The sequence below is a fragment of the Mauremys reevesii genome, linkage group 6, assembly GCF_016161935.1.
Source record: "Mauremys reevesii isolate NIE-2019 linkage group 6, ASM1616193v1, whole genome shotgun sequence".
Taxonomy (NCBI): Eukaryota; Metazoa; Chordata; order Testudines; family Geoemydidae; genus Mauremys; species Mauremys reevesii.
In genome coordinates, this window is record NC_052628.1 from 18622568 (window position 1) to 18639264 (window position 16697).

General features: G+C 38.4%; 1 protein-coding gene across 14 annotated transcripts in view; it reads right to left on the minus strand.

Moving 5' to 3' along the window:
- The window catches only part of TCF4 (transcription factor 4), a 316652-nt gene that overhangs the window by 136203 nt on the left and 163752 nt on the right, over positions 1 to 16697 (minus strand). For all 14 annotated transcript variants that reach the window (XM_039542743.1, XM_039542741.1, XM_039542744.1 and 11 more), the window contains one exon: positions 8486 to 8550. In XM_039542743.1, coding sequence (XP_039398677.1) covers positions 8486 to 8550 — 65 coding nt within the window. The remainder of the gene's footprint in view (positions 1 to 8485; positions 8551 to 16697) is intronic.

Here is a 16697-nt window from a genome sequence, read left to right on the forward strand (position 1 = left end):
AATGTTTTGTGGTGCTATATGAATAAGTAGTAAGTGAAGTTGTGACAGTTGAGTAGGAACATTGGACACAATGGCAATGACTGGATTCAGTTGTTTGTTTAACAGAATTACACCTTTAAAATCCAATACAACTTTAATTTTTAAAAATGATTTCATATGGAGTCAGACACAAGTGTATCCTGCATAAACACACTGCCTAGTCGACAAACTGGTGGGTTTGTGTAGTCACAAAAAAATCCTTCTTTGAGGGCATTCACACTTTTGTATCAGGACACAAAAATGTGGGGTAAGAGCAGATATTGTGTGAGCCTTAACCTTGAATTCCTTTGTTTTGTTAGATATCTTTTCTGTCATCTTAATATACCATTTGCATGTTTTTATATGGGAAGAAAACAAAGAAGAATTATTATAATAAAGGACTCTTGCCATCAAAGTGTAAAGAAATCTAGTTATTTGACCAATAAAAAAACATACTTAGTGATTTGTAATAGAAGAATGAAATGAACCTCACTATGTCTCAAGAGGTCTGCAATTTGATCTTCACAAAAGGTAGCCTGCCAATTTAATTGAGGTAGGAGTTATTTAATTTTTTATATACAGGTATAGTTTCAATAAAACTACATATGCCTATAATACTGCAATGGCAGATGTGTCTCGATTATTAGAGGTGGGCTCAAGGGAATTTATACAATGGATCTTGAAATCTGTAAGCAGCTGTTTGTAGAGGGGTGGAACATTGTAACACACACACATGTTCCTTAAGCACAGTAATGTTTTGTTATTTTACTGCAGGTGTATTACAGAGATGAAATTTAATAACTTATTGTATACAATACCAATAAAACTGAAAGATTCCATGCCCTGATGTTCATGAAGAAAATACAAATTAGAAGCAGATAGCTCTGTTCACATATGGACACACACAGTGTTTGTTGCCACTACTCACTGATGAAGTGTTGTCATTTCTATTACTTTATTGTTTAGTATGAACAGGAGTTCAGTCCATCAAAACCAAACCAAAACAAACAGAACAAAACAATAGCAACTCACAAGATGCTGCAAACACACTCCTGACCAATTCAGGGGAAAGAAAAGGCATTTGAATGCATGGACAAGATTCAGGCATGCATTTGTGGGGTCTTTTGGATGCATGAAGCCCCTGTGTAATGGTATCAGAGATAACGTTCTAATAATAGACAGAGTAATTCTTTAGTGACTTAAAACAGAAATCTGCTTTTACAATATGCATCTGTCTAAATCTCCCGCTGGAGGGCAGACGAAAGAAAACACTCTTAAAAGTAGGCATCACATAAAAAATTCCCCTATGGCCTCCCTCCTCCTATGTTTAATGGGCTCCTTTACAAATTATTAGAAATGTTGAAACAATTACATAAGTCACAGTGGAAAAGAGAAGTCTCAGTACTTACACTTGAAGAAACTAGGCGAATAGCATTGCTACCCATTTCCTCGTCCGCATGAGAACACTGCTTATTATGCAAGAATTTGCACACTCATTGGATACAAAGGCATAGGGGGTCAAACCGCTGGGCTGAATTACTCTATATGTGTTTAAGGCTGAAAATTTCCCACAAATATTGCACTTCACTTCTAGAATATTTTCTTTAAAGAGTTGCTAGCAATATTTTTGGTAGTTTTATAAGCACATTCCATACATTTACTGTTATGCTGAGGAAGCAACAATTTTTATTTTTTTATTTAAAAGGCTGTGTTGGGTCTATTTGTAAAACACTAGGAGGGATGCAACACAGTGTCATAGAACTTTGTTGCACAGGAAATGACCTAAGGGGCCAAAGAGAGCCTGCAATGGATGTATTTATGAGGCCATTGTGAAGGAGAAAACATGTTTTTCCCTTCCCACACACAGTCATCTGCACAAGGGAGGACAGCACTGCCTTTGTGCACCTCCACACAAGTCTGCTCCAGTTGCAGAAGTCTTGTCAGTGAGGATCAGATCCCCTATGCAGGTAGTATGAGGAAATTCAAAAGATGCTTCCTGCTGTCCAGCTCCCACACTATGCAATCAGTAGGGAAATATATTTGCTAGCTACCCAGCCTCCAAGATGGACTGAGAGGATGAAGATACAGCCTTGTGGTAGCGAGGAAATGAGATCTGGAGAAGTTGGCACAGGGATTTGGGGGTACAGTGTTCATGTAGCGGAGATTCAGGTAGCAGAAGTTTTATGTAGTTCCCAATGTGGTATGTCTCATCGATGTGAGAAGACACTATTTCATCCTTTGCATCTGTCCACTTATCTTTTGCATATCTCAAAAGCAAGGTGCAGGGAGTGGAGGGGGATAAGGAAAGTAGGGCCAGCTGAGGCAATCAGCATAGCAGGGGGAGGAGTTGGGAAAACAAGGCAGACCTGGGAAGTTGGAGAAAGCCTGAGGGGAAAAATGAACCTGGAAAAGATTGGGGAGGGCGGGAAGTGAGTGAACCTCCTGCACTGCCCCTGCTTCCACATCAGCCTTCCCACAATCTGTCTGCCTGATTTTAGACTCCACCTGTTCTGTCCCTTTTCAGTTTCTACTCTGTTCTGCTCTGCACCGGGTTCTCTACCCTGCATCCATTACCACCCAAACCTCTCCCTTCTATCCTTGCCTGCACTCACTCTCTGCCCCATCTTCACCTCCTGTCAGTGAGACGCAACAGGCGGCAAAGGAATGGACTTTCAGGCGTACATAGTTTCCTCTCCTTCCTCCCTTCTTGCACCACCTGGAAGTCCACTCTAGCTATTCATGAGCATTTACGAGCTATTCAATAAAGTGGAGAACAAGTTCTGACTTGCTGCTTTGGCAACTGGAAGAAATTGGGGGGCAGGAGCAGAGGGAGGGCACAGGCCTCACAGGGAGCATTCCATGGCTTCAGGCACAGGAGAACTGCCCCACCAACAGTCAGAGATTTCTGGAAGGTTCTGGACCTGTGTGGATTTCTGCAGGCAAATCCCAAGTGCGGGGATCAAAGCAAAATTGTATGTGCGGAGAAAGACAGAGTCTGTGCATAGGGACAAGGCCTGAGAACAGGGGAGGGGACTAAAAAAGGCTGCATGCATCTCACTTTTCAGGACTTCTACATTTGCCACTTTTTGATCAGGATTCTGGTGCTGATTTCAAGTGCTACTAATGTAATCATCTCAGTGAAAGCTGGAATGTCTCAGCAAAGCAGAAAATTTAGGTGTTGTAGGCCTGTCCTTCGGTACCCACAAAAACAGTAAAAAGGAAGAAGCTGTTTTTATGGTGAAACGCTTCCAATAATGTTCATTTGTACTGACTCTGAAGGAAAGGTCATTTCTGTTCATCTTTCATGCCCTGTCAGACTTACCATTTACAAACCTTTTTCTCTGCCACAAAATCTTGCAACAGGCTGAAGCTTGGCAGATATGTTCTCATTTTGGATTCAATTTAGTTATAATTAGTTTTGAAACTTTTTAAGTTAGAGGAGAATAAAAAAGTAGAATAGGCTAATTTGGCATTTTATCTTGTATTCCAACTATACAATATTTTACCAGAACCAGTTTCAGTCCTCAGAGGTGGGTGAGTCTCGAAATGGCTTCACTGAGCGTTTCATAAACATCAAAGGGAGCAGCACGTTCAAGGCCAGAATTTTGCCACCCTTTTTCCCCAAAGTGCTAGTAATAACAACTAGTCACCTTTGGATTGTTTTATTTTTAATTAAAAGTGTTAAAAACTGAATATCGGCGACTGTGCATCTGCTAAAAGACAGCCCTAAATTTTCAAAGCACTGTGACTTCCATTAATGCCTGTAGGAGTCATGCTGCTACAATCCATATGCTACTTCGGAAATTTAGGAGGTAATTCTGAAATACCAGGCTGTTTTTACATTAGTGCTTTAATGCTCTTTCTTCATTCATGATTTTTTATTAACTTTTGCTTATCACATCTCAGTGGCTCCAGACTATTCGCAAATCACCACTGACATAACGTAATAGTCAGTCACATCAACTATCAGCTGATTAATGGATCCATACTACTGTACACAGCATATGATACTATGAGTCTAATGATAATATTTTGCTCATCCACAGCACCTTCCATCCAAGGATCTCAGTGTTTTGTAAATCTTGTTGAATTAAGAAAACATCCCATCCTCATCTGACAGATGGGAAGCTGAGGCACAAAACGATTAAATGATTCATCTATGGTCATACAGTAAATTGGTGGCAGTCACAAACAGAACCCAGATATCCTGATTCATAGACCCACTAGAACATACTTCTGTTTCCTCTGGAGACATATCAGTGTCATCACAGTGAAGTGAAGCCCCCTTATTAGAGCTGTTGATAAAACAAACTATTTTTAAGATTTGATTCTATGTCACAATCATTTCACATAACTCTTTTATACCTGCAGCTCTTTAAACTAAGATTACGAAGAGCTGATTTAGACTAAACGCTTTGGGTCAGGAACCAGGTGTATTGTTCTACTTTGTGTGAAACGTTAGCCGAAAAACAAGAAGCATTACTGATAGACAAATAAATTCTATAACCTCTTCTTATACTAACATACTAAAAATCCCCATTTGGTGGAAATGGCAAGCAGGACAGCATTAAGACAATGGGTGTTTCAGTGGAGCTGGGATTCCAAGAAAAGTGTCTTGGTCGCTATCATGCTAGTTTCATAGATTTTTCATCTTTAATGGAACTGAATGTTCCCACTGTAGTCAATGGAAGTTTTGATTTGTCTTCAATGGCAGCAGGAGTAGGTCCCAGTCTTTGAAGTTAAAATCGCCTTGAGGTAAATAGGGTACTGTGTGGTAGAGTTTACATCTCACTAATGTCAATTGGGTGAAGGAATACAGAGTCTAGGCCTTTGCTGCGGCTGTTAAGGTGGAGAAAGTTTTCTTTAAGACAAAATTAATAGGATAGCAAGTCTAATGTTGCTATCCTACTTGGTCCAGGAACTCGCCTATACAGAACTGTAGATATGAATCATAAGTCAACACAAATCTGCACACTCCTCTCAGGTTTAGCAAGAAGGGGCATGTGATGATACCAGTCACTCAGGATTTGGTGATAAACCCAAGCTTTAGCATGTGTTGTACTGTGTGTGCTATTACTCCCAAACTGTCTCTGGTATTCAGGTTTTACCTTAGATGTGATGGGACAGTAAATGACATCTTCCCAATAAGAACAAAAACACATCCCTGAAAGCTTCCAATAGGTTTCTAGATTGCTCCTAGTCCTCAACTATTGATACTTAAATGGTTCCTGATAGTCCTGATAGGCCTCTAAGTTTACAAATTGTAAGTAATAGGAAGGAAATGCGTTAGATTATCTTTTGTTTTAGCTTGTGAATTTTCCCTGTGCTAAGAGGGAGGTTTATCCCTGTTTTTGTATCTCTAAAGTTTTGCCTAGAGGGGAAATCTGGGTCCCCACATCTGTACACTAGAGTTTAGTGTGGGGAGGGAACCCTGACAGTTCTGTTATCTGGAAGCCTAAATCTAATGGTCTATCCTTAAGATTAACCAACTGTCATTCTTGTACCTGCCAGGATTCTAACAGGTTCAGAGGGTAGATATTTTTCTCTTTCCTGTTTGAGCACTGGAGATTTACTTTACCTGCTCTCCTTATCACCTTGCATGACCTCTACCCATACTTGGCCTGATTCTTGTAATGTTTTTTCCCCATATTTGTTGAGCTCAGGTCAAATTCTTACAAGTGAGAAACCTGGGAAGCCTAAGGAACAGTGGGTACTACAAAAGACATGCTAACAACCTAGCTGAATCCTTTTTGTATTCAGTCTCTACACATTTCCAGAACATCATCTTAAGGTTGCAGTTAAACTAATTAACAAGGATGGAACTGATGTTCACGCTAATTTAACTCCAAGTAAGCCCGGTTGGTCCCACGATCCATGAGGACTTCAGTTAATAACCCCATTCAGTGAATATAGGGATTGCAGCACAACTCTTCATACAGGGTATTAAGGAAGCCTGAGACATAACACAACTTTTTTTGGTATTGTGTCTTTCTAGATCCCTAAAATATTTCTCACATTACTATAAGTACTGTGAGATAGAGCTCAATAATAACAGAGTGAAAGAGAAATTAAAAAATATAATCAAAGGAAAAATGTATATTTTCAGATGAGAGTTGAAATGATACAGAGAGTTAGTGAGAAGGAAAGAAACAGGAAGGTAATTCTAGGTGGCTAGGGCTGTGAAGAAGACTCTTGCACCAAGAGTGATAAGACAATATGGACAGAGAAAGCACGTGATCAGATCACCAGGTCTAAGTCTGAAGAGATTTTAAAAGAAGGACTATACTGAACTGGATCCTAACATGAATATAGAACTAACGTAGTTGTTTCAATTGAGATAATGAAGGAATTACAAGTTTTACCCTAAAATTTTCTGCATTTATCTACGTTTGTGAGAACTTCAATAATTCTGTAATTTATTTCAAATACATTAAGGCTCAGATTTTTAAAGTCTATAGTAGTGTCCATAATCAAATAGGTATTTGCAGGTAAATGTATAAATATGCGTATATGTTCATGGCTGGATTGGTAAACATGTATGAGGAGGAATCCCTATCCTTTCTGTCTGCTCCATGTAGTATTTAAAATGTTATAGTTTTTCTTTAAACAAGGAAAAAGGTATTCCCTAATTATCCCTTTCCAATTTAGTATACACTATTTTGTACATAAAGCATTGAAAAACTCAACCAATTTGAATGATGATTTCACAAGTGAAGAGGCCTCTTACTCAGCAGAGGAAATCTTGATGGCTGTAAGGAATCATGCCAATTCCTATAAGTAAGAAAAGAAGCAGGGACAAGCAAGACTATTGTCTCATTGGCCAACAAAAGGGGCCCCCACTGAAAATAGCCTGTTCAATCACCATCTGCAAAAGGGAAGCATGCTGTCAGCCTCCTTCTCCCCAAAATTCTAATGACCTCTGCCTTGGCCCTCCGAAACCAGATACCTCGGAACAGACCTTCTACAGGAATTGAAAGCTTTACACTAGACATAGCACTGAGAGGCTCCTTGCCCAAGCTATCTGCACTGAACATTTGCACTCACATTCCAAAGATATTTCCGTTGCACTGGAATGGCTGCAAATTTCTTTCCTGTGGAATTCTTTCCAAATCAACTGGGATGAACTGCGCTTTATAACATGTGCAGTACTCAGTCCCTGACCCAGCCACAGTTGGTCTCGTCTCAACAAATCTTTAGCTGCAGAACTGGATGGAGCTGATGGCATATCTGAGTATGCTGGAGAGTCAGAACTTGAAATAGCTAACAGATGTAGGGAAGGGAGTGGAATGTCAGCTTTACAAGATATAGTAAAGATATGTGTCTGCACTTTGAAGGCAAAATTCTATTTAATTACTGGGGCTGCTTACCTTTTTCTATGCTAAATTAAACATGTTTCTCTTTAATTTAAAATATTTTGTTTCCCTGTATTATTAAAGAATTGTTAAAGAACACGGCCATATGAAGGGAGCAAGTATTCCCTTTTCCATTAGGGAAATAATACGCTTTTTGTGTGTGTGGCAGAATTAAAAAAGTAGAAAGCTTTGAATTTTAAAAAGGGTTATTAACTTCTTTCAATACTTTTCCAAAGTAAGAAACTAGTGCACTTATAAAAAGGAAAGGAAGCTTAGCACTGTTCAGAAAACAAAATGAATTTAAACATGTGATTAATACTGCTACTGAAATTAAAAAGAAAGCATCTTTTTAAAAAATCAATTGTCTTGAAACAAAGCTTAGACTTTTGGCTATTGATAGTATTTTTAGACTCAGACTCTCTCTGGAGAGTTAAAAGTATGCAAATGCAGAGTGCACAGAGGCACAAACACACACATGCTATACCTTTGTATTACATTGGCATTTTATTATTTAATTAAACTACTCTTATTTTTCTAGCTCACGCATGCTTCCCTTGAGACGGCTTTGCTGTTAGCCTGCTGGCCTTGACTTCCAGCCAAAAACAATTCAGAAACAAAAAGGGACAACAAATCATATTTTCACAGACATTTTTATCCCTCAGTACAACCCTGTTTTCACACAACATCATACAGACTCTGTGAAAACTATAATTTATTGCAATAGCCATCCAAAACCAGGGTTTGACACATGCTCTGCGGTGTGTTTCCACTTTTATAATGTCTTAAATTGTGCCATTAGGAAGGAACTGTTATGCTGAAACAGTACAACATTGTTTCAAAGGACAGTAATCAATAGTTGACAATGGCCTAAGAGATACTAGTAGGTTGACTTAAATACTAATAGAAACCAGTAACTGTATCTCCACTAAAACAGCTCAGACAGAAGTTGTATTACACACATTTGCAGATAAAGATTATTTTTGACAAATATCGGTTTGCAAACAGCTTTGTGTATCATGGAGACAAGCTCTAAAACAGATAATCAACTTTACAGAACAAAGCTAATTTATCAGGCTATTTATCACTACCTTTCCACTGCACAGATTACCACTTACCTGGTGGCAACCCTGTAAATTTGAGTCTCTTCCATATGATGAATATGACCCCCTTTCAGTTTTACCTGTCAATAAAAAATAAATAGGTGTGTAAATGTTACAAAATGTATATATCTTCTCTAGATATTTCATATGAAATTAACCTACATATCCATATCAGTGTTTACATAAGTAAAACAGGCACTTCTGACCACATACTGTATGTAGGCAACAGAAAGGGATTAACACTTTATTCTGGGCATGATTACGTGGAAATAAGCTTCCTATTCTTAGCCATACTGCTCCACACACTTCGTAAAACTGTAATTTAAAGGGATTCTACCATTTCTTTATAGAAACAAATAGACTTCTCACCCCCGCATCAATGGTACCCCCTTTTTTTGTTCCCCATCTCTCACTCACAAGCTGAACAACTTTTTTTTTTATTTACACAGCAGGCAGGCTACCTGTCTTGTGACCCCCACATAGTAATTCCCATTGATTACACTGACACTCACTGGTGAGGGCAGACCTAATCAATCATAGGCTCTCCAGATGGCGAACTTAACAAAGAAACTTTTCAGGATTCTGCTTTTTACTCTCTTTCCCAAGAGTAAATTCCCTCATGATCAACGTGATGATGGAATTCACACCTGGGAAACAGAAATTTGGTTGGAAATTTGCCATTCTCCACCAAAGTTCCCACTGCACCAGCAGTCCTGGGACTTGAACAGAGGCCCAGTGACTGCCAAGCCTCTATGCCAACCCTAAGTACCTAATTTTTTTTCAGTAGGCCTTTAAAACACAGATCCAATAGCCGAGCTACAGCACTGGCTACAGGTATGCCATATTTTAAAGTAAAATAAAGATCTTTTATAAACTGAAAGACTGGTCTTGAACAAAATTGATCAGGACAGAGACAGTTGCTGCAGAACACTTAAGTTGTAGCTGGATATCACTAAACAATGTCCAAGTGGAACAAAGAACAATCAGGAAGGTTGGTACAAAACATACTAGCATAAAGGGCCCGTGAGTTGGTGAGGATAATGATGGGGGGGATGGTAGGATGATTATCAGACAAAATGTACAAGAACAAATCAAAGATCACTAAGGGCATTGTTGATAATTCTGAAGCTCTTATTACAGATAGGAACATATAAAATGCCACATACAATACTTGCTACTAAGAGCCCAATGTTACACATGCAACTTATATCAATGTCAACAACACCTGGGAACCCAGATCTAAAGGTTCGGATTGTTTCCCAATCAAACCCATAATAAATTGTAATAACTGGCTATACACACTACATTACCAATTCAAAGTGAATCATTTATTCAATATCACTACCAAGGACACATTCATTACAAAATAGTTTCCTGACAAAAATGTTACTTTATTTGGAAACATTATGCTGTAGTAATAACAAACATACCCATTGATCAAGCAAAGCTTGTAGTTTTGTCAGAATTTTGTGTTGGGGAAAAAAAGAACAAGTGGACTAAGAAGACAAAATTGTGTTTCTTGAAGACAAGTGTTGAATGGCAGTCTAAAATATTACTAAATCTCATTTTCAGTCAATTGAACAAGACATAATTTAGCAGTTTTTCTAGTATGATCTGATTTTTATAGAGATAATACCTATGTTGTGTCAGATTATTACACAGAAAATGTATGCAGTACGTTTTAATGGTTCTTAAAATTATCCTATACATACTTTATCCCATTTTGTCAGCCGTTTTTATTTTAATATATAAAGCTACTATATCTCTTGAGAAATATTATTGATGAGGTCTGGCCTGTAAGAGACATTTGGGATAAAGTAATCATACCCTATTCTTTCTTTAGTCCCTGGAGTGAAAAACAAAAGCATAAAAACGTTGTATAAAAATTTAAGAATTTTTGTGGCTTGTTTTTTAAATAAATTCATTATTTCACAAAAATTAACCAACAATATGCAGAATTTATTTGCATATATTTAGTAACTTCCAAAAGGACTTCTTTGTAGTAATAAAAAAGGGGCGAAACATCTATTTTGTTATCCCCCACAAATTCAGTGCAGAGGAAGCCTAAAAAACAAAAAACAAAAACAAAAAAACCCCCCACACAATATTGAAATGACAATCAAATTCTAATCTTGAATCCTGGAGCCAGTACCGAGAAAACATCTTGCCGATATGTGTCTGGAGTTATGTGTGTTACTTCACATCGCCCCAATAGGGCTACTTGTTTTAAAGTCAGAAAGTCAGTACAAACAAAAAATGCTAAGGATTGAAAAGGAATGATGGTGTGTGTGTGAGTGTGTGTGTGTACAAGCTAAGTACAAGCCACAACACAAGAAACTCTGAAAGCAATTCTCATTTGTTGCATGGGTATCAGTTGTCTTCTTTACTATCATATCAGATACAAGCTGCCTCATCTTAATTTCAGTTGTTAAAAAATATTTATCCAGATATAAAAATAAACCCACTGCAAATTACAAGTTGTCAGGGTTAAAAATCTACTTCTATTTGTGTGGGGGAGGATAAGAGAACAGCATAGACATGAATCATTCTCAGTAATTTGAGTGTTTCCATGACATCAATGGGCACTCGTCCAGGACTCTGTCGAAGTCTGTGAGGTACCAAAGCAGCACAGCAGCCAGCAGGAGATTGACTTTTTTTTTTTTTTTTTTGTTAAGGATTATGCTCCTTGTAAAGATTTCATCTGTAGCATCCACTTTTACCACCAAACAGATAGCTTTGGAGATCATGAGTGAAAACATTTCATTCTGATAGTGTAAGCCCTTAACTTTATTACATCTTTTTTTTGTTGTTCCCAAATACAGCTAGAAATCTGCTTCTCTATTAAGAACAAAACCACAATTTTTGAGAAAATCAAAAAACCATTTAAATATATATATATACACACACACACACACAGTCACGATCAATTGTAATTATGAAATTGACATTTTTTTTGTAATGACACTTCATTTTGTAGGAAAAATATCTTTTGTATAAACTGTCCATTTAAAATTAGCTACAGTCTTGATGTTGATTTTCTGCTTAAAATTCACTGGCACATTTGTTTCAGATAATAAAATTTGCAAGAGTGCTGATAATATGCTAGAGTAGGCTCTTAACGTAACTATTTGTGCTCACAAATACAAAAGCTTCTCCTGAATTTCTCTATTTACTGTACGCTACGTATCGTTTTTAGTCACCCTGACACAACAGTGTGTGGTGTGTGTTTTCTAACTAAGGTTTGTAAAAGCTAAAGATAATTTTTTTTAAAAATGTTTTAAAAGAGAGTCTACAGTGATGTAGAAACCCGACGCATTCACTGCGGAATTTTCGAGACAACCCTCTAGTACTAGAATGCGGCAGCCGCTGCGGATATTTTTTGGCACAAAGACAATGGTGGCAGTGCCAAGCCCCATGGCTAAAACTACTCAAAAGAGGCATAAGGGTAGCATTAATCGCTCAAGTCTTTTACTGCATGGAGTACTGATGTCCATAATTTAAAAACTAAAAGTACCCGTTAGTAATATTTGCTGTTAAGCAAATGGGGTGTGGGGCTTGAAATACAGACCAAGAAAAAATCTTGTCAGACATTTGATTAATTTTTATACCTAGAGGACCAAATGTTAAAATGTGCCAACTGTTTCTAGCACCGAGCACATGTAACAAAAGATATATCCTTATGTGGCTTTATGTTCTGACAATTGAATCAAAGCTTCATAAATGTAGCTGACCTACAGTAGAGTGTTAAATAACTTTGATGCATGCCGTGTCCTTAAAATAATGTATAGAAAGCATCTTTATTATTAACAGAAGTAATTTAAAAAAAAATCTTTTCAATTAATTGACACAATGTATGCCAATCAAACTAACTATAAACAAAGAATGAACAACATGCAGCTCCTCTTTTCTGACAAAAACATTGAATCTGCAGTTTTATACGCTATAAACACCCCCAAGAAACAAAAATATTGCTTATCTAAACTGAACTAAATGATTGCTTAAACTACACTTGCTAGCATTTTAGTTTTACTGTAAGAGAGAGAGCAGCATAGGATTGACAATCAATCAATAAAGAAGCCACTTGCCTCTCCATGGTGCACTTTGAAAAATTAATCAAATTAAGTAGAAAATTTAAGCAACTTCCAAAGCATAAATGCAAGTCATCTAATTCTCCACTATATTTTCCTTTGCCCTGAGAGATAGGGCACCTTGTCTTTAGCATGCAGAATAAGGAGGCATGAGGCAACTCTTTCCATCTGCTAAGGAAAAAGGAAGTACAGCTATTGTTATAGATGATTTAAGTTCAATGTTTATGTTGATTTCATGTCTGACAGATTTTTCTAGAGATGAGCTAAAGCAGTAAAATTGAGATTGATGTCCAACACTCTGAGATTTCATATTTAGATTCTGGTTTTGCTTCAGTCCATGAAAAAGAGATGGCCAGTTAAAAAAATATGATTTGAGTTGAGTTGGAATTTGAAAAGCTCAGAATTTGGGGCTATTCAGATCTCGGGTTTTGGTTCAGATCCACTTCTTATTTCATCATGATGTATTTTCTCACATTTTTTGGAATCTGATGTTTGTCTCCTCTTCCTGTATTCTGCATTCACCAGCCATAGAAGAAAGGGTGTCTCAAGAGCATCTCAAGGATGGGCTGATTGGTCCACCCAAGGAGAATGACAAATTAAGGAGAGGGAAAAATCACCAAGCATGATACATGTCAAACCTAAAGTATATTTTGGAGAAAGTTATGAGCAACTCAAGAGGGGTTTGGAATGGAAACCTTTTTTCTCAACTTTACATATAGTTTCATATTTGGTCAATATACAATGCACTATGTTATTAATATACAAATAATAAGGTTTAATTTACAGCATCATTAGGATCATGTGACTTTTGGCCTGACTCTATATTCCCCATATACTTCTATACTTCCCTGATGTCTGTTGGAGTTTTGGTGCACAGGAAATGCAGGATTGACGCTTATATAGATAGACACCAAGAATCATTTAACTCACCACTAATGTGTAGCCACCACTGGGCTGGAATGCAGCACCTATTGGACAGCACAAGCAACACTGCACAATAGTTTACAATAGCAGTGTTTCCGTCTGTCAGGATTTTCATTTTGATTATTAGAGATTATAAATTAAAATTACTCAAATTTTCAGACTAAATTTAAAATACAAGTTCTCAGCCTTGACATCTTTTCCCTGTAAGAAAGCAAAACCAGAACAACTCCACCCTTCATTATATGCCGGGGACTTGGGGGCATATAATGTTTCACGTTTGAACAGTTGCTATTGCTTTTGTGCAACAGCTACTTTTCATACTGTTTTGGCTTTCTTATCATGCTGCTCATTATATTTTGGAATGGTGGAAAGGGTGCAGTGCATTGCAGGAGTCCAGGAGCCAGAACAGGTGTGCATATTGTGTATATTGGAGACTAGTCCTGTGCAGGGAGAGAGGGCAGAGTAGGTGGACTTGCTGCCAAACAGATTCAATAGCCATTGTCCACCATGGAGCAAGTGCAAAAGGACCCAAGAGGCTACTGGGCTTTAACAACATCTGTAGCTCAGCTCTAGTAGAGTACGTCTAAACTGCTGCTGTGAGTGAGCCTCCCAGCCTGGATAGACAGACTACTGCTAGCTCAGCTCAAGCTAGTGGGCTAAAAATAGCAGTACAGATGTTGCAGCTTGGGCCATAGCTTGGGCTACCCACCCAAGCTCAGCCCCCAGAAACCAGGTGGGCTTGAGAGCCCAAGACATCGCCTGAGCATCTACACGGCTATTTTTAGCATGTTTGCCTGAGTCTAGCTATCTGAGTATGTCTACACAGGCTGACAGGCTCCCTGCTGCAGCATAGACATGCCACAGTGTTCTGAAGAAGAGGTATAATACTTCTTCCTTCTGCCTGCACACAGACATCCAACCCAGTTAGTCCGGCTGGGCACAGGATTTGGGGCTATCTATGTTTCTCTCATACTTTTATGTCAAGAAAGCATAATGCATAATATCCCCTTTATTTCAATGGGGTTTTGCATAGCATGATTTACACTACAATCGTATCCAATGGTAATGGAAGTATCATGTCAATGAGCTGTTTCAGTCTTTGTATTACATGTGAAGTACTGACAATAAGAAAAATCCTGCAGATTTTAAACTAAATTTGTGCAATACAAAACAATGGTATGTGATGCTGAATCAGATCTAAAGAAGGGCCCACAAACTAGATATAAAATCAAGTGAAGTAGTAATCCCAATAATTTTAATGGCATCAAACCCAGTTAAAATGTGCCAGAGATGTTTACACAATATTAGTTGAAGAACATTTTGTTTTCTTTTGTTTTAAATGAAAGAGGCTTTTTGCACTTACATTGACATGCAGTAAACAGTAATGGTTCCTAGAGACTTTACGATGCCAATGCAAGGGGAGATTATATATTTTTTTAAATAGTACCATCAAAATATAAAGGAAATTAAATCCTAAAAACCTACACTAAAATAACATTAAGATACTGACAAACAACCTAAAGCAAGGAAATTCATAGTTAAAGTAACATTTCATCACTAATTCAACTCATTGGTCTTGATTTTATTCTTAAATAGGTAAGTCTATTTCTTGCATATCCCAAGGACCAGGCAGTAGCCAAGGGGCTACTCCACATGCATTACCAGGTTACACTTGTTCAGTCCTAATGCACCCCCTAATGCCTACTGCTTACATTGCAGGGACAGAGTTGCAAGATGTGGGATAGAGAGGAGGTGTGTAAAGAATCAAAGGCATGAACTCTTTATGCTGTCAAAGCCAAATGAAAATGTAGCAAGAATGTGGGTCCCGCAAATGCCTCCTGCTCAAGATTGCATACCTAAGCAAGTTTCACTAAAGTCTAATATTTGTTCTGTGTTTATGCAGTGTGTAGCACAATGGGGCCCTGGTTAAGGCTGCGAGTTTGTTGCGAGGTCACAGAAGTCACGGATTCCGTGACCTCCGTGACTTCTGCAGTGGCCGGTGCTCCTGGCTCAGGGACAGCACAGGCAGCCCCGGTGCCAATCACACCAGCCGCTGCTGGGGCAGTCTCAGGCCACTGGACCCCACCCCGTGACCCCTCCCACAGAAGCAGCAGAGTTTGGGTGTGGGAGGGGCAGGAGGTTGGGGCACGGGATAGGGTGAGGTGAGCTCTGGGTGGCGCTTTCCTGGAGGGCTCCCTGGAAGTGGCGACATCCCCCTTGAGCAGCTGCTAGGCGGAGGCGTGGCCAGGCAGCTCTGAGCGCTGCCTCCGCCCAGATCACTGGCTTAGCAGCTCTCATTGGCCGGGAATCGTGGCCAATGGCAGCTGCGGGGGCAGTGCCCGCAGGGTCATAAAATATTGATCCCAAATCAAAAGACTGAGGCAAGTTGTTTACACATCCCATCTCCGTAATCTACCCATCTACTACAGTATGTAACAGCATGGCTTCTTGTTAGTGTGCTTTTTAAATGAAAAAGTCTTGAAAAATTGGCACTTAAAACGTTAACAATAAGAAACTGCTGACAATGTACTATGGGCCAGTTTGTGCTACTTTTTTATATAAAACGGTACCTTATTCCTTGAGAATTCCCATTCTTTCAGATCTTTTGAGTTTGTAAGACTAAAACCATTTACTCGTGTCATTGAGAGTTACTACTTGTCTTGATAATATATTACTATATAACCACTATATGTTAAGGGTCTGATCTTGTGAGAGGTGAGTACCCTCCAGCTCCCACTGACTTCAGTGAGAGCTGAAATTGCTCAGCACTTTGCAACAGGTGTTCAACACCTTGCAGGATAAGGCCCTTAATCAGTGCATAGGACAGTATTATCATTTCTTAACAGTAATAGAAACATGCAAGTAATGAGCAATGAAATGTGTTTTGTATCCAATACATTCACTAACTGGGAGCAGAATACAAATGTAACAAACTCACAGAATTTTCATGAAGAAAGTGTTTAAACAAAAACAGTTAATGATATCCAATGGGCTTTGAAGAAATTACATTTCATGCGTTAAAGAAATCTTAGTACCTCAGTGTGATGGACCTCTAAATTTGTTTACCTCATAAAACTGTTTATTTTACAGAAACTAATCTCAGGTCACCAAATATGTTTCACTAATGAACAACTATTCAACTAAACTCCAATGTGTAGAGGTGAAAGGCTATTTTTCTTTTAAATAATGATCTTTCCTAAATTTAAAATACCTCT